The sequence below is a fragment of the Eriocheir sinensis genome, chromosome 57, assembly GCF_024679095.1.
Source record: "Eriocheir sinensis breed Jianghai 21 chromosome 57, ASM2467909v1, whole genome shotgun sequence".
Taxonomy (NCBI): domain Eukaryota; kingdom Metazoa; phylum Arthropoda; class Malacostraca; order Decapoda; family Varunidae; genus Eriocheir; species Eriocheir sinensis.
This window is the reverse complement of record NC_066565.1, coordinates 3,918,764-3,937,514: the sequence shown is the minus strand read 5'-3', so window position 1 is coordinate 3,937,514 and position 18,751 is coordinate 3,918,764. Positions and strand designations below refer to the sequence as shown.

At 45.8% G+C, this 18,751-nt stretch overlaps 1 protein-coding gene across 1 annotated transcript in view; it reads right to left on the bottom strand.

Moving 5' to 3' along the window:
* LOC126984340 (liprin-alpha-1-like) overlaps positions 1-18,751 on the bottom strand; it is a 152,547-nt gene that overhangs the window by 50,830 nt on the left and 82,966 nt on the right. Inside the window, exon 15 of the mRNA XM_050837952.1 lies at positions 8,781-8,894. Within this exon, the coding sequence (XP_050693909.1) occupies positions 8,781-8,894 (114 nt within the window). The remainder of the gene's footprint in view (positions 1-8,780; positions 8,895-18,751) is intronic.

Below are 18,751 nucleotides of genomic sequence, written 5' to 3'. Positions count from 1 at the left end.
GTTCGGCCCCAGCCCGTCATGGCGCAGGCAAGTGTTTATAGTGGCGCCATCTTCTCTTGGCTCATGCTGCCCCCTGGAATCCTTCTTGATTCACTTGGATGGTTTCCCATAGAGTCCGGGTTGATGGGTGGTCTTCAGGACAGCATGTGGGTAGTTTTAAGCCACTCGGCGGTGACTGAAAAATCCGAGGTGGTAGCGTGGGGATTCGAACTCACGTCGTCCATCACGCGATGAATGTGGGCCCAGCATGCTACCACTCAGCCACTGCCTACCCCTATTGGACTTGTAATCATGGTTGCCAGATTGTCGTACTCAGAGCCACGTATTTACTGGTTTCCGCCCCATAACTGTTGCCGAGAAGCACCAATAATTAACCATTTAAACAATAACCATATCAGGACACCTCTTCTCACGTAATTGAGTGCTCTTTCGGCCGCCTCTTTGGATTCTTTACAGGGGCAGCGAGTAGCGGGATTCTTTTATTGTTTCCTTTATTTGTGTGCCCTTGTGCGGTCTCCTTGGCTGTAATAATAAAATAAAAAATAAATGAAGGCTTTTTTTATTGTTTCCTTTTTTTGTGCCCTTGAGCTGTCTCCTTTGCTGTAAAATAAAATAAAAAATAAATGAAGGCTTTTTTTATTGTTTCCTTTTTCTGTGTGCCCTTGTGCTGTCTCCTTGGCTGTAAAATAAAATAAAAAATAAATAAATAAAGGCTTTTTTTATTGTTTCCTTTTTCTGTGTGCCCTTGTGCTGTCTCCTTGGCTGTAAAATAAAATAAAAAATAAATGAAGGCTTTTTTTATTGTTTCCTTTTTTTGTGCCCTTGAGCTGTCTCCTTGGCTGTAAAATAAAATAAAAAATAAATAAATGAAGGCTTTTTTTATTGTTTCCTTTTTCTGTGTGCCCTTGTGCTGTCTCCTTGGCTGTAAAAAAGAAAACAAAAGAAAAGAAAAAAATGAAGGCAGTTATTTGGGTGATGGAAGCGCAGTTTTTGGGTCGGAGATCGGCCAACACAAGAGGCTAAAGTACGACAACCCAGAAACGTTGCTTGTAATACTGCCCCTGAACCGACCTCTGTGGGCGCCCAAGGCTTCACGGATTCGACTTATCACACATCCCTCTGTTCCGAAAAACTAGCCACAGAAATGTCAACAAATACTAATACCACGTTTAACCCGGTAGCAGCGGGGATCATGTTTCTTAATGGTCCCTCCAAGCGAGAAAAATGAGAAAAAATCACCCCTCACACAAACCATTTCATAATACATATCAAAGCATTTGTGATCAGTTTATGTATCATCTATTTTGGGGGGATTAAAATCATGGCACAAATTTGGCCCGTCGCTGCTACATGGTAAAGCCACAAATTTGGCCCATCGCTGCTACACGGTAAAGCCACAAATTTGGCCCATCGCTGCTACACGGTACAGCCACAAATCTGGCCCATCGCTGCTACCGGGTTAAACAACTAGGCGGCAAACTTTGGTATTATCACAAAAACTAAAAAGCTGAGGAGAGCTGTTTGAAAGCTGGCCCGGCTATGCGTTTGACAGGACCTGAGGCTGCTAAGGGCCGTGGCTGGTGCTTGGGTAGTGAGTGAAGTGAGCCAGCAAGCCAAATAAGAGTGAATAGCCATGTGGTGCTGAGTCCAAGTGGCAATATACAAGAACAGTTACAAGTGGCGGTAAGTCAAGTGGCAAGGGGAGGGAGAGGAACGTGACGGTGAGAAAATAAGAGAAAGGGAGACGAGAGAGAAAGAGAGACAAGGAATGCAAGAAACTGAGATACAAGGTGAGATAGAGAAGGAGAAAGAGAGAGACAAAGAAAAAGAGAGAAAGTGAGAGAAAGCAAGAATAAGAACAAGAGAGAGAGAGAGAGAGAGAGAGAGAGAAAAAAAATAGGTGTAACAAAGAAAGAAAAAAAAATAAGATAAAGAAAAAAAGAGAAAGTGAGAAAAAGCAAGGAAAAAAACGTGAGAGAGAGAGAGAGAGAGAGAGAGAGAGAGAGAGAGAGTAGTGTCAGTCCTTGAATCCCTGAAAACTTATTGGTTGGGAAGACAAAACTTATACCAAGGGAAGGGAAGGGAAAGGAAAGATCGTAATGCATGAAGGAAAAGGTGACTGGCTGATAGAAGATTGGGAAAAACTGGGAAACTCTCTCTCTCTCTCTCTCTCTCTCTCTCGTTCTTTTCCTTGCTTTTTCTCATTTTCTCTCTTTTTTTGTCTCTCTTTTTCACTGTGTATCTTAGTTTCTTGTTCTCTCTCTCTCTCTCTCTCTCTCTCTCTCTCTCTTGTGTTGTCATCCCCTCTTTCCCCCAAGCCTCCGCAGCCTCACTCTACACTCTCTGCTTCACACTTTTCATTGCCTCCGTAACTGATTCGCTTGTCCCTATAACTAGCGCCCGATTTTTTCTTAGCGTGGTGTAAGTCTCGTCAATCCTACTGTGGCTGATTCGTCTATTTTGTACCCGTTTTTTAAGGTGTTGGGTTTGCTGGGATTTTTTATTTATTTTATTTTTTTATACATCTCTTTTTTATGACTGAGTTCGTAATGTGTCAACTCTGAAAATTTAAGAGTTCCGATATCAACTTCAGCTTTTTTTCTTTGTCCGTTTTTCAAGGTCTGGTTAGTCGGGTTTGCTGGATTTTTTTTTTTTTTTTAATCTGTTTTTATGGGTGAGTTTGTAGTGTGGCAACTCTGTGTAAATTCAAGAGTTCCAATAACAACTTCGTCTCTTTTTATCTGTTTTTCAAGGTGTTGGGTTTGCTGGGATTATTTTATGTATATCTCTTTTTATGGCTGAGTTTGTAATGTCTCAACTCTGTGAAAATTCAACGCTTCTGATAACAACTTTGTCTTTTTTTTTATCCGTTTTTCAAGGTGTGGTTTGTCAGGTTTGTTGGATTTTTTTTTTTTTTATACATCTCTCTTTATGACTTTAGTTTGTAATGTGTCAACTACCGTAAACCCTCAGTCATCTGGGTGCACTGTATCCAACCTCGCCCGTATCCGGGAGTTTTCAAAAATATTTGATTTTTTTCCAAAAATTTTTTTTAAATTGTCGCGCGCCGCCAAAAGTCATTCAAATTGCCTGCACGATGCCTCTAAGCTCTGCCCCTGAGGCGCGCCCCAGCTTGCATGTAGCAATGATATTGACGTCCTGGTGCGAAGGTTCGCAGGACAGCTGTGTGCTTCGCAGTACAACTGGCACGTAAACGTTCTTGCCGAGCGCTGCAGACCATATCAAAGTGACGAGAGTCAAGGCAGTGCAGGTTTAAATGGCGGGAGTGTCAATTAAAGAACTGTTCAAATGAAACACAGTGCGAACCCTAGCTTAAGCCTTGATGACTGCCTACCATAAATCCAGACTGGACTAGGTGAGCAGGGCTCCATCCCTGTGGAGAAGGTGTGCGGGTCCGCTAGCACTCCTGCAGGAGTGAGGGCGGAATAAGAAATGCGGATAAGTACCGCCCTCGGTCCGACATGTGAAAGAAGGATTTTACCATGCTTACGGTGGGGTTCGGGAGTCCCGTGGGCCAGCCCGATCTGGAGGTGCGGGCTGGCCATAAATCGTGGTTACTTCTTGTGGCTGGCCTCCCCGTGGTCCCGCTGGATGCACTGTGCAGGGGGTACCCGCCCCCCCTGGCTCGCAAGGGCAACACAGTACAACTAAACAGCCACAGATCACCGCGCAAGCAGATGCGGCAGGTTGTTACTGACTCCTTGGTTATCCTCCCCACTCACACTCAGAGTGGGGCGGCCTGGCATACTTGCCCAGTATCTGTGGGCCTTTGGGCTCATTGCCGGGCTTAAAAGGGTAGCGCCCTGGGTTGCCTGTTTGGGCGTCCGCATAGAAGCCTGCTTTGAGCACTTGATGCCCGTTGCCAGCCCGGACCGCTTCAGTTATCGCTCTGGTATGCCTTCTGGTTGACCCGGGTGGTAAAGCCCGCGGTGCTCACAGCCACGAGGTTGCTAACGCAGCTACGCAGCGATAAAGCCGTGGGCGTGCACCCAAGAACAGCACAGAGTGTTGGCCTTACAGTTTTGTAAAACTGGACCCGTAAAAAGTTTCTTGTGGCAGTGCTGGGTCTGCTAGAAAGCCTGCGTGGTAAACACGATGGTGCAGACTTGGGCGGTTAAGCTGCCACAAATACCTGGGCTTTTCTGGGTTGGGTCCAGGCCCACTGCTGTGACTGGCCAGGCAGGGGAACATTAGCTGCTGCCTGTGAACACAGGGCTAGGCACCCCAGCAATGGGTTAGCGGCTGAGGCTGTCGCGCCCAATTGCCAAATCCCAAGTAATAGATTCCCCCAAGGTGCAGCAGGACTGTGATAAGCCAAAGAGAGATTGCCGCGAGTGCTAACCATGACGACGCTACTGGAACCCTTTTCTCAGTGCCCGGAGCACGTCAATCATTTCACTCCCTGGTGCTGACTGACTGCTACAAAGCCATGGGGCGCACCATATGAGTAGGCTATGGACAGAAGCACCTATGCAGTACTCTGTCGTTGCCTTTATGGCAGCCCATGATCCAAAGTTGGGTTTTCGGGTCCGTAGACTTACCCTACACCATATCCGGGTGCCCCCGTGGCTCTATTAACCCGGGTACCAGAGGGTTTACTGTGTGTGAAAATTCAAGACTTCCGATAACAACTTCGTCTTTCTTTCTTTATCCGTTTTTCAAGGTAAGGCTAGTCATGTTTGTTGGAATTTTTTCTTTTTTTTACAGCATGACACGAAGCGGATGGACAGTTACTGGCATTACTTTGCGTTTTGTTGATTAAGAAACGATCAAATAACAAGGTTTCACATTAAACACCATTTATTCACTATGATGGCTTCTTATAAGCCTGGGCACTGAAATATGTAGTAACATTGCTCAGTAACGATGATGAATGAAGAATGCCTTCATGGGTAGGGTTGCCATATCTGAACTATCAAAATTCCGGACGCCTCTACGAACACTCGACCACAGCCTAATGTTGGGCAACGCTGGGATTACCCGCCCGCAACCATGACCACCGGCTGGAGGCACTTTCTCTTGACCACTATCATGCATTAGAAGTCCACGGAAAGCTTTTGTTATCGTTATGTTGACCACGAAAGGCAAAGAGTGAGTCTGGGGTGAAAAATATGTACAGGAAATCCCCGATATACGAAAGCTCGATGTACGAAAATTCGGATATACGAAAGTGAAAAATATAGGACAATTTTCGGTTCACGAAAGACATGCTTCGCATATCTGAAAAAGTACGACAGTTTCAGCCCACTGTTTCGTACCCGATGTCTATATCGGTCGCCGTGGCCGTCAACAGCCGCACGCAGACTCGAAGTGATTAGGCAGCAAGTGTCCATGTCCAGTCCCCTCCACTTCAACGCTCATCACTTAGCGTTGCCAGTTTGTGAACCCCTTGCTTCGACTCGAATCCTAAACACATCCCAGCCAGCGTGAGGAAACGTGAGGGTGATGGAGGGGTTGGGGGGCTTGAGGAAGCGGTGGTGTACTGTTTGGCACGTGTTTGCACGAGAGTCAAAACTGGCCTTTCACAGCTTGGGAAGTAAACATTGGCAATGTTAAGTGATGAGTTGTAGTGACGAGTTAGAGGGGATTGTCCTAACATATGTAATGCATTTCTATAACAGTAAAGGAACAGGAAATGGTAATTGTTTTTAATTATTTATGAGCCTTGCGTTTCATTGTATTGTGAGTAGTAAATTGCTTTTAAGCATAGTTATATTTAACTTTTTTTTTTTTTTTCTTGCTCTTTTCCCTAACCCCCCTATTTATTAACAATCCTATGGGGGAAATGGCTTCGATATACGAAAAATCGATAAACGAAAGTTTTTTTCAGTCCCTAACCCTTTCGTATATAGGGGATTTCCATAGTAAAATGGTGCGCGGGCGATGATGTCATCATCATACGAGAGTATAAATTAAATAAATAACGCCATCCTAGTTTAGGATATCGACTAATTATGCATGGCCTACACACCCACACAGAACAGGGCTTTGGTGGAGACTGTGTTAGTATTCCCATGGGTAGTGTTACGAGCCTAGTGATAGTTGGACAAGGCTTTGGTAGAGACTGTGTTGGGTAGTGTTACGAGCCTAGTGATAGTTGGACAAGGCTTTGGTAGAGACTGTGTTGGGTAGTGTTACGAGCCTAGTGATAGTTTAACAAGGCTTCTACTGGCCCACATTCTTATAACATTTTGGGGCCTACACATCCACACAGGACAGGGCTTTGGTAGAGACTGTGTTGGGTAGTGTTACGAGCCTAGTGATACTTTGACAAGGCTTCTACTGGCCCACATTCTTATAACATTTTGGGGCCTACACACCCACACAGGACAGGGCTTTGGTAGAGACTGTGTTAGTATTCCCATGGGTAGTGTTACAAGCCTAGTGATACTTTGACAAGGCTTCTACTGGCCCACATTCTTATAACATTCTGAGGCCTGCACACCCACACACGTTTCAGAATAAGCGCTTGAGTCTTGGTGTGATGCTCTGAGGTGTTCCCTTTAGCCAGGCTCAAGACACTGCTCTAACGTTGACAGGTAACTCTCAATTTACGCGAGTTTGATTTACGCGTTTTTGAAACAACGCGTGGTCCAAAATCCAAATAAATGTTTAATTTACACGTTTTTTTTCACTTATACACGATATTTTATGAAGTATCCACCAGCTGTCTCACGCAACTGGACTCACACGGCGCCATGGCCACACAGCTGAGCTCAGTTCTTCCCGCGCGCCACTTGAACAACAATACAGTACCCACGCTGCCACGCTACTCAACAACAACAACACCCTCGCTGCTGTGCTACCACGAGGGGAAGGGCAGCCAGAGGAGGAACCACGAGAGGGAGAGGAGTCAGAGTGATACAGTAAAGGTACAAACCTACCTCTTGTTTGATTTACATTGTTTTTGATTTACGCGACCTCTTCAAGGACACAATACTCGCGTAAATTGAGAGTTACCTGCACCCGATAGGAGGTCACTCGCTCCCAATAAGAGATGCAAAGTAGCGACACTGAGCATAGGTGACCACACTAGCGCCTGACTTTTTAATTTTAAATGTTGTGTTAGTCTTTCTTAACCCTGTAGCGGCAGGGATCATGCTTCTTAAAGGTCCCTCTAGGTGAGAAAATGAGAAATAATCATCACTCACACAAACCATTTCATAATATATATCAATGCATTTGTGATCAGTTTATGCATCATCTATTTTGGGGGGTTTATATCATGTCAAGAATTTGGCCCGTCGCTGGTACACGGTAAAGCCACAAATATGGCCCGTCACTGGTACAAGGTAAAGCCACAAATATGGCCCGTCACTAGTACACGGTAAAGCCACAAATCCGGCCCATCGCTGGTACACGGTAAAGCCACAAATTTGGCCCATCGCTGCTACACGGTTAACAATGATGTGGCTGATAAGTCTTTTTTGAGCTGTTTTCAAGGTGTGGTTATCTGGTTGTGCTGATTTTTCTATATCACTTTATACGACTGGGTTTGTAACACATCAACTGTGAAAACCCAACACTTCTAACAGGCAATTCTGTCCCCAAAATGAGGCCATGATTGACTTTGTAACACATCAACTGTGAAAACCCAACACTTCTAATGGGTAGGCGGTGGCTGAGTGGTAGCGTGCGGGCTCCACATTCACCGCATGATGGACGACACGGGTTCGAATCCCCACACTACCACCTGGGATTTTTCAGTCACCGCCGAGTGGCCTAAGACTACCCACATGCTGTCCTGAAGACCACATACCAACCCGGACTCTAGAGGAAACCGTCCAAGTGAATCAAGGAGGAGTTCCGGGGGGCAGCATGAGCAATTGCAAGATGGCGCCACTATAAACAATTGCCTGCACCACAACGGGCTGGGGCCAACCATCAGGCCCCACTACAAAGGCCTACCGGAGCCATAGATGAAGACATAAAAAAATAATAATAAATAAATAAATAAATAAACTAACAATTCCGTCCCAAAAATGAGGCCACGACTGAGTTTGTAACATGTCAACTGTGAAAACCCAATACTTCTAACTGGCAATTCCATCCCAAAAATGAGGTAAAAATCCAACCCAGCCACAGCACAGTTAATAAATACCACCACCACGCTTAGACAGTCCTGCGTAACACCGCCACACACCGCCGACCCTGCCCCAGCAACCAATGAAAACTGTGTGTGAAGCAGAACCAATGAAAAAACCGAGGGTCGTGTTATGAGACATTTCGCTGCCCAAAAACACATATTTGACAAGGCTTTCATAGGAGTTGTGGGCATTTCCAGGGGTAGTTTTATGACCCTGGTGGTAGTCTGACCCTTCCTCTGTACCGTGAACCTAAAGAAACACTCATTAGAACCCGACTGACCCCCTCTTTGACCTTTAGAAATAGCTGATGTGATATGGCAGAGTGTCTTGTAATACCAGCCAGAGTGATACAGAGGTGCTTCATACTTCAACCAATCAGAGGTGAGCGCTGAGGAGGCTTGGCAGAACGCAACCAATCACAAGCGAGGGAAGAGGGATGGAGGTGAGGGGTGGCGGCAGGTGTTGACAATAGCAGATACAGCGAGTAGTAGGAGTAGTAGAAGTAGTAGTAGTAGTAGTAGTAGTAGTAGTAGTAATAGTAGTAGTAGTAGTAATAATAGTAATAGTAGTAGTAGTAGTAGTAATAGTATTAGTATTAGTAGTAGTATGGGCAGCAGTATTAGTAGTAGTAGTAGTAGCAGTAGTAGGAGAGGTGTGGTGGGGTTCATGCACCTGTGTTGGTCTGGCAAGGCATCCCACGCCGCGGGGGGGGGCTGGGGCGACACCACGCCTCCCCAATAAGCCTCTGTCCCCCCCACGCTCCCTCCTCTACCCCCAACTAGGCTGCTGCACGAGAGGAAGACCAAATCATAATAAGACCAGGAGGCAAAATGAAGAGCATCAGACACTGTAAGTAAGGCTAAGGAGGTGAGGACGGGGGGCGGAGAACAGCGCATGGGGGGCTGCTGCTGTGCCTGTGTGTGTGTGTGTGTGTGTGTGTGTGTGTGTGTGTGTGTGTATTTACCTACTTGTAGTTTAACAGGGCCTGGGCTTACGCTCGTGTGGTCCCGTCTCCATATCTGTACTTGTCCAGTTTTTCCTTAAAGTTGTGCACACTCTTTGCCGATACTACATCCTCACTTAGTCTGTTCCAAACCTCTATGCTTCTTTGCGGGAAGCTATATTTTTTCATGTCTCTCAAACATCTTCTATTTTTCAATTTTTTACTGTGTCCTTGTGTGTGTGTGTGTGTGTGTGTGTTGCTCTGTCTCTGAATCTGTTTTTGTCCACCTCTGCTTTGAATTCATGGCTGTCGTCAGCTCTATCACCTCTGCATGTACTGGATAATCCATATCTAGTCGTGTCAGCCTCGCCAAACTTCAACTTCCCAACAAGGATAACCGTGAATGCAGGAATGGGCAATGGGACGTCTGGTTGAAATATATTCAACCTTATAAGCCAGGGGAAAAATAGCTGCTTGTCTTTTGAGTTCCAATTCTAGTCTGTAACGGAAGGCCCCTTGAGGTGGCTCACACACGGCCCAGTGACCGCGTTCCCTCCAATGCTGGAGGCACTGCTGGAGACGGTCACAGGAGCACAGGAAAGCAAAGGTAAACACAGGCAGACCTCAAGCTCATTAACCTGCCAACCAGCCTCTGCAGGGTCCATCTCAGAGCTCCAGGACATCTTTATAATGGTGTCACTGATCTAACGTGAGGACGCGCTGAACACTGTATACAACACACGTTTTCAGGGCCAGACAGGGCAAAATATTCTCTCACAGGCTTGTGTCCAGGGAATGGCTGCTGCTTTGCACCATGTCAAGGGGAACAGGGCACCACATGTCATGTCTGTGTATGGCTGTTGATTTTGAAGCGTTTATACACCACTTTTAAGGAGAAAAACATAGTTGACTTCATTGGCCATGTCAACAGTGCAGTGCTTGATGAGGCAAAGCCCTGTTTCAGCACAGCTGCCACCGCTGCATCCTGCACCAAGCCGGCAGGCTGCCAGGGTGGGGCCTGGTGGCCAGCCCCAGCCTGTTAGTGGCACAGGCAAATGTTTTACAGTGGTGCCATTCTTGCTTGGCTCATGCTGCCCCTCTGCACTCCACCTGATCCTCTTTAGTCTTGCTGAAGTCCAGGCTGACAAGTGGTCTTCAGACAGCAGGGCTGACTGTGTCTTGAGAATGTCATTTCTATCCTACTGAAACTTAGTCCAGCACAGGGCAGCTCCACACAGGAACACTGCCGTCCTCTCTCTGGTCAGCACAAGAAAATGTGGCAAGGTGCAACAATAGACTGTAAAATGGACTCCCAGCAGAGCCTTCTCCTGCTGGCTCTGGGAGGCTGAACACGCTTATTACTGTTGCCTTGGATCACCATAACAAAGCATGTCGTCAGTACCAACAAGCTGCTCCACACAGGTCCCAGCGAGTCACAGCACAACAACCACAGCCAGACGAGGCCCAGAGGAGGGACACAAGACCTGCCCTCTTTCCTTTAATATTTGACTGATTTATGGAACAAATTCCACATGGAGTGCCACTCCATCAACATGATGATGGTGTTATTGCCAGAATTGTGGATGCTAAGGCTTGCTCGCAGGTAGACAGAGAATAACAGGCAGCAGTGGGGGCCAGGGCCGAGTGGTCAGCGTCCAGACGTGGTGATCCTGTAGGTCCAGGTTTGTGTCCCACCACAAGGTGCTGACAACATTCACCCATCACTGAGACACAACAGTCACACCACAGCAGCAACTTAAAGAGTAAAATTCCCTGTGCTATCAATGGGCCAGGCCACCCACCAACCCCCTCAAGAGAGCCTTCTGACACAACCGGCAGCACATTTGGGGAAAAACTATCTGCCCTCCCTCGCTGCGAGCCCCTGTACCCGCGTGTGTCTGTTTCACTGCTTGCCCCAACACAACTATATTGGCTGTTGGCAGCTCTGTTAGGCTCTGTTTGACAACCTGTTAGCTATCAGCAAGTCAGTTTGGTTTTCAGGCAGGAAGCCTCTGCAGGTACCTATGCGACACCCTCTGCTCCACAGGCGAGGGCCCTCACGCAGCACCATCAGTTGGGGTCAAAACAGTGATCAGTTTGTGTGGCGTGTACTTGTCAATGTTGCCGTTGTGCGCTGTTCTCCAAGAGGGAAAAATATAGCACCAAATGTTATAAGACTAAAGAAGACACAAGACAGGAGGCATCCAGCACCATGCACCAACCAAACTTTGGGGAGAGAATGCAAGAGTGAGTGTGTGCTGCGGTGAGGTGCAGGGCCTCCCAGCCTCCCTCATATCAACACTCATCAAGATATGAATTGACTGTACTGTATGACAAGTTACATGGGCAGACACAAGACAGGCCAAGGCAATAAATAACTTTAATGCACTATTTTCTTGGCCTCCATTCATTCATCTGTGTGAGAAAAGAAAACATACTTAAGATCATTTGGGGTCTGAGGAATAACAACAATAATTAGAAAGAAAGTGACTCGGAGCAGATTTTGAAGGGTTAAAGATTTTGAGAGTTATGAGCCTTTTGAGAGGAAGGCAAGCATACTCATCACCACATGGGGAGATGAATAACAATAATGATAATAATAATAATAATAATAATAATAATAATAATAATAATAATAATAATAATAATAATAAAATAATAAGAACCATGAAAGCCTGTACTGGGGGTGGTTTGATGGGTGTGTCGTGTGAGATCGGCATTTTCTTTTTTGTCTGAGATCACAATTTTTGAGTGCTGAGAATAACCAAGGATTTTTAAGAGCTGAGACTAAGTGAGCCAAGGATTTTTGAGTGCTGAGAATAACTGAGCCAAGGATTTTTGAGTGCTGAGAATAACTGAGCCAAGGATTTTTGAGTGCTGAGAATAACTGAGCCAAGGATTTTTGAGAGCTGAGAATAACTGAGCCAAGGATTTTTGGGTGCTGAGAATAACTGAGCCAAGGATTTTTGGGTGCTGAGAATAACTGAGCCAAGGATTTTTGAGTGCTGAGAATAACTGAGCCAAGGATTTTTGAGTGCTGAGAATAACTGAGCCAAGGATTTTTGAGTGCTGAGAATAACTGAGCCAAAGATTTTTAAGAGCTGAGAATAACTGAGCCAAGGATTTTTGAGAGCTGAGAATAACTGAGCCAAGGATTTTTGAGTGCTGAGAATAGCTGAGCCAAGGATTTTTGAGAGCTGAGAATAACTGAGCCAAGGATTTTTGGGTGCTGAGAATAACTGAGCCAAGGATTTTTGGGTGCTGAGAATAACTGAGCCAAGGATTTTTGGGTGCTGAGAATAACTGAGCCAAGGATTTTTGGGTGCTGAGAATAACTGAGCCAAGGATTTTTGAGTGCTGAGAATAACTGAGCCATGGATTTTTGAGTGCTGAGAATAACTGAGCCAAGGATTTTTGAGTGCTGAGAATAACTGAGCCAAGGATTTTTGAGTGCTGAGAATAACTGAGCCGAGGATTTTTGAGTGCTGAGAATAACTGAGCCAAGGATTTTTGAGTGCTGAGAATAACTGAGCCAAGGATTTTTGAGAGCTGAGAATAACTGAGCCAAGGATTTTTGAGTGCTGAGAATAACTGAGCCAAGGATTTTTGAGTGCTGAGAATAACTGAGCCAAGGATTTTTGAGAGCTGAGAATAACTGAGCCGAGGATTTTTGAGTGCTGAGAATAACTGAGCCAAGGATTTTGAGTGCTGAGAATAACTGAGCCAAGGATTTTTGAGTGTTGAGAATAACTGAGCCAAGGATTTTTGAGAGCTGAGAATAACTGAGCCAGGATTTTTGAGTGCTGAGAATAACTGAGCCAAGGATTTTTGAGTGCTGAGAATAACTGAGCCAAGGATTTTTGAGTGCTGAGAATAACTGAGCCAAGGATTTTTGAGTGCTGAGAATAACCAAGGATTTTTAAAAGCTGAGACTAAGTGAGCCAAGGATTTTTGAGTGCTGAGAATAACTGAGCCAAGGATTTTTGAGTGCTGAGAATAACTGAGCCGAGGATTTTTGAGAGCTGAGAATAACTGAGCCAAGGATTTTTGAGAGCTGAGAATAACTGAGCCAAGGATTTTTGAGTGCTGAGAATAACTGAGCCAAGGATTTTTGAGAGCTGAGAATAACTGAGCCAAGGATTTTTAAGTGCTGAGAATAACTGAGCCAAGGATTTTTGAGTGCTGAGAATAACTGAGCCAAGGATTTTTGAGTGCTGAGAATAACTGAGCCAAGGATTTTTGAGTGCTGAGAATAACTGAGCCAAGGATTTTTGAGTGCTGAGAATAACTGAGCCAAGGATTTTTGAGTGCTGAGAATAACTGAGCCAAGGATTTTTGAGTGCTGAGAATAACTGAGCCAAGGAGTTTTGAGTGCTGAGAATAACTGAGCCAAGGATTTTTGAGTGCTGAGAATAACTGAGCCAAGGATTTTTGAGTGCTGAGAATAACTGAGCCAAGGATTTTTGAGTGCTGAGAATAACTGAGCCAAGGATTTTTGAGTGATGAGAATAACTGAGCCAAGGATTTTTAAGTGCTGAGAATAACTGAGACAAGGATTTTTAAGTGCTGAGAATAACTGAGCCAAGGATTTTTGAGAGCTGAGAATAACTGAGCCAAGGATTTTTGAGAGCTGAGAATAACTGAGCCGAGGATTTTTGAGAGCTGAGAATAACTGAGCCAAGGATTTTTGAGAGCTGAGAATAACTGAGCCAAGGATTTTTGAGAGCTGAGAATAACTGAGCCAAGGATTTTTGAGAGCTGAGAATAACTGAGCCGAGGATTTTTGAGAGCTGAGAATAACTGGCCAGGGACTCACAGTGTTGATTTCTTTCACTGTACAATTTTATGTCATTCTAAAGGTGTGTTTGGAGAGGTGAGTGACTTACAAGAAGAGCTCAGTTAAGGGAAGACTCTACATTCAGTCATTAACCCATACAGCCCCGCGCTATTTTGAGCTTATTTTCACCTCCATCCCAAGCCCCCGAGCCACAATGAATTTTTTTGTATTGTGTAAATCAATTGTGATGATCTAAAACTAAGGGGACAAGGTATAAGAACATTCATATCGGCTTATTTTTGCCTGTATGGGGCACGGTTATGGAGTGCGCTGTGGTGCATCCTCCCGCCAACCTCCCTCATCCTGCACGCCACTCTGACGCTGTATTGTTCTTGCTTTAGTGAGGTTTGTAAACAGTATGATTGTCTTTTTGACTATGTACATGCATGACTGTGTAAAATTTTAGTAATAATTAAATATATACTATTTCTGTGTGTAAATTTATACCTTACATTCACTTTAACTGTTGCGTCTGTCGATCACGCTGTCACTCATCATTGTCTTGGTAATAATATGTAAGAAACACAAGATGTTTTTGATATAGCTGAGTTAGCGGCCTTTTTCGCTCATTTAGAACTGCACTTGGGTGTGCAGAGTTTACTGTGGCTGTGGCTGGGTGTGGCGGGCCCCCGCTCTCTCTCTCTCTCTCTCTCTCTCAAAGAAACAAAGAGAGCTACCATGTGTCAAATTTGGAAACCCTCGTCTGCCACACAAGCCCCGTAAGCAAAGGGAGAAGTTAGTGTCGGATACAGACGGCAGCGGGTCCTCAGTGAACAAATGCGGTCAGCTATAGCCGACAGCGGGGCTGCAAGGGTTAAACAAGACAGTGTAAGTATCTGAGGAAGAGGAATGTGGGAGGAAGATGTAGGAGAAGGTTAAGAGGTAGAAGATGCACAAAGAAGAGGATCCGTCAATTTTTTGTGTACAGAGATATGTGACTCCATTCCTTGCCTTACGTGTCAAGCTGTGGCAGGGAACCATGTGGCGTGAGTGTTACAGCAAGTCAGATCAGCGACAGTTGGAAAGTTGGAAAGTTTGGTTTAGTCGGCGCAACATCTGTGGTCATATGCCGGAGAGAGACAGAAGGGGAAGGAATTATAGGAGAAGGGAACAGACCCCAGGAGACGGGACACAACCCCCAATTAATACCTGGTACCCATTCACTGCTGGGTGGACAGGGGTGTAGGGTATTGGAAAAGCCACCCAAATTTTTCCACTCCGCCCGGGAATCGAACCCGGGCTCTCTCGTTTGTGAGCCGAGTGTGGGCAACGGTTCAAAAGTATGTAAGTCCTTCAAGAACTTCCATGTACCCCTTGAAAGACTTATGACTCTGATCCCCAAGCCAAGCGTCTAAGGCAAGGATCTTTAACCCGCTGAGTGTCTGGGACATCTTTTTCAAACTGACCATTTCCTTGTGTCTCTCTGGCCTCCATCGCAGCTGTTGGGAGGTGGTGGGAAGGGGCTGACGGGTGACGCCTTGCCCTACAATCTGACTCACTTTGGGAAGGTGGTCTGGGCAATCATCCATGTCTAAAGGGGCTATTACACTGGGCAAATTTTCTGTGGATCTTCAGTCAAACCACGATTTCCGCTGGCGTGGTTCTCATATTTCCGTGGTTTTCTGACACGTCCACGATCTTCCAAAGCTACGGTAGATTTCCCCGAAGGACGACGGCATTACTCACCATCATCATCATCATCAGCAGCAGCAACAACAAGAAACAAATGAGAACCACGCCAGCGGAAATCGTGGTTTGACTGAAGATCCACGGAAAGTTTGCCCAGTGTAATACCCCCTTAAGTAATTCAAATACATCACCAGACAGACATGTGACATTAATCGCTGAGGTAAGTACTGACGGCAATAGTCTTCATCCAGTGAAAGGGTCGGCTGAGGCAGACTGAAGGTCACTTAATGATACAGACTAAAGTTGGCATTATGACACTTGCTTCTAACATCAACTATTTCTAAAGGTCAAACAGGGAGGCTATTGAGTTCTAATGAGTGTTTCTTTAGGTTCATGGTACAGAAGCAATTTTTACAGACGTGTGACAAAGTTAACACCATGTCCACTGGGTAGCGTAAGACTACCCACATGCTCACCACCCATGTACCCAGACTCCTGTGAAACTCTCTAGAGACACTCAAGTGGAACTCCAGGCGGCAGCAAGAGCCAGGCATGAGTGTCAGGTGAGGCAATGGTGGGAGCATAGCCAGCAGCTGCACTTGGCGGTGGTGCTCATCTCCTTCCCGCTGGCTCCTTCAGCATGTGGTGGGAGGGACCCTTGACCCGGCACAGGGCCACTGTGGCATCTGGGTCACCGGTTACCTCTGATAACTGTGTTTACCTTCCCCAGGTTTTCCTAGGCACCCATTTATCAACCATCCCAAAAGGAAGGATGAACAGCTGGGTGGGCGGCACACTGACTACAGGAATTAAACTCAGGCCTGCAAATTTGTACTCAGGGACGCGAACCACTGCACCTTGGACTAACAGGCTGGGCCAACCATGAAAGCTTACCAGAGCTATTGGACCATATAAAAATAAATAAATAAATAAATAAAATAGATTAATAAAAAACCAACAACAGCAAGCATCAACAGTATCTATGCCAGTGATCACAGCCAAGGCTACCAGAGTGAGGAGCAACGACCCCAGACAATGTTACAGCCCACATTTTGGCCGCTGAGAGATGCAATGCCCGCCCTCAAAGAAAGGAGGAGAGAAAGGGAAAGAGGAAAGGCTGAGGAACTTGTGGCTGCTGACTGAAATTGATACCCTCGGGAAAAAAAAAAAAAAAAGAGAGAGAGAGAGAGAGAGAGAGAGGAAAGGAAGAGGAGAAGCAAGTAAATTTTTAGCTGTTAAATGATGCAATGCCTACCCTTGGGGGGGGGGGGGGAAGAGAGAGAGAGAGAGAGAGAGAGAGAGAGAGAGAGAGAGAGAGAGAGAGAGAGAGAGAGAGAGAGAGAGAGAGAGAGAGAGAGAGAGAGAGAGAGAGAGAGAGAGAGAGAGAGAGAGAGAGAGAGAGAGAGAGAGAGAGAGAGAGAGAGAGAGAGGGGAATGAAAATGAAAGGAACAGTTGATAAAAGATGCAAATACTAACCCTGAAAATAAGAAGGAAAAAAGAGTAGCAGAAAAGACACTAAAAGATGCAATTTCTATCCCCGAAAAAAAAAATGAGTCAAGAAAAAGTTAAGCAGAAAAACAAGTAAGCCTTTGGACACAACAAGGTGCAACTCCTACCCTTGGAAACCACGAAGGAGAGAGTGAGGGAGGGAGAGCACGTGAACCTTATAGAATGTACACAAACACACAAGTAATACATAATAAATTAACTCTGTGTGCATGATAAGACTCAGAACAGGACACAGAGGAAAGAAGTACAGCCACAGAAGAAGAGAGGAAAGAATGAGCAGAGAAGGGAGCAGGGTGAGGAATGCAGGGACAGAGGAAGGGAGGAAGGGACAGAGGGAAGAGAGAGGAAGGCAAGCAGAACAGGACACAGAGGAAAGAGGAAAAAGAGAGGAAAGAATGACCATGGCAGCGAACAGGGCGAGGAATGCAGGGACAGAGGGAGGGAGGAAGAGAAGTGAGGAAGGGACAGAGGGAAGAGAGGAAGGCAAGCAGAACAGGACACAGAGGAAAGAGGAAAAAGAGAGGAAAGAATGACCATGGCAGTGAACAGGGCGAGGAATGCAGGGACAGAGGGAGGGAGGAAGAGAAGTGAGGAAGGGACAGAGGGAAGAGAGGAAGGCAAGCAGAACAGGACACAGAGGAAAGAGGAAAAAGAGAGGAAAGAATGACCATAGCAGCGAACAGGGCGAGGAATGCAGGGACAGAGGGAGGGAGGAAGAGAAGTGAGGAAGGGACAGAGGGAAGAGAGAGGAAGGCAAGCAGAACAGGACACAGAGGAAAGAGGAAAAACACCCACAGAAGACAGGAAGAATGAACAAGGAAGGAGAAGAGGGGGAGATAGAGAGATAAGAAGGAAGGGAAGGAGGAAGGAGGGAGGGAGCATTGAGAAAACACTGAGGGAAACGAAGGCTTAGCAAATTCTGGACGTCATACTTTAAAATGAATGCAGCAATCCAGTCAAGTGTTCTCAGACTCCTATGCCTCTCAAGGAGATTAACACTAAGGAGATTAATAGTTTTGGATGTACGCGCAGGTGTGTTCACTCCGTCCGCCGCAGCAAAGTTACGGTCAACATGATTCATAAAAGAGTTGATCGTATCTGCACTAACTACTTGTGCAGGAAGGTTGTTTCACTGGCGGATGACTGGTCGAGAAATAACTCCTGCCGATATATGTGTGCAGAAGCCTTGTGAAATTACCACTAGGCTCGAATAACTACCCATGGAAATGCCCTAAAGTTATGCGAAAGCTTTGTTGAATGTGCGTGTGCCTGGGCGTCAAAATGCTTCAAGAATGTGATCCTTGACCCCTTGACTGCGGATTTCCTACCAGAAGACCTCACCAAGCCAGTGGAATGGAGCAAAAAGTGGCTGTTACAATTCAGCGTAGAAAAATGTAAAGTCCTGCATGTTGGGATGGGATATCCAGCACAACAATACCACATGGGAAACACTCCACTATCCACCACAGATGCAGAGAAAGACCTGGGAGTGTATGTTACCAGGCTACCAGTGAAGGGATATCCAGCACACCAATACCACATGGGAAACACTCTACTATCCACCACAGAGGCAGAGAAAGACCTGGGAGTGTATGTTACCAGGCTACCAGTGAAGGGATATCCAGCACAACAATACCACATGGGAAACACTCCACTATCCACCACAGAGGCAGAGAAAGACCTGGGAGTGTGTTACCAGGGTACCAGTGAAGGGATATCCAGCA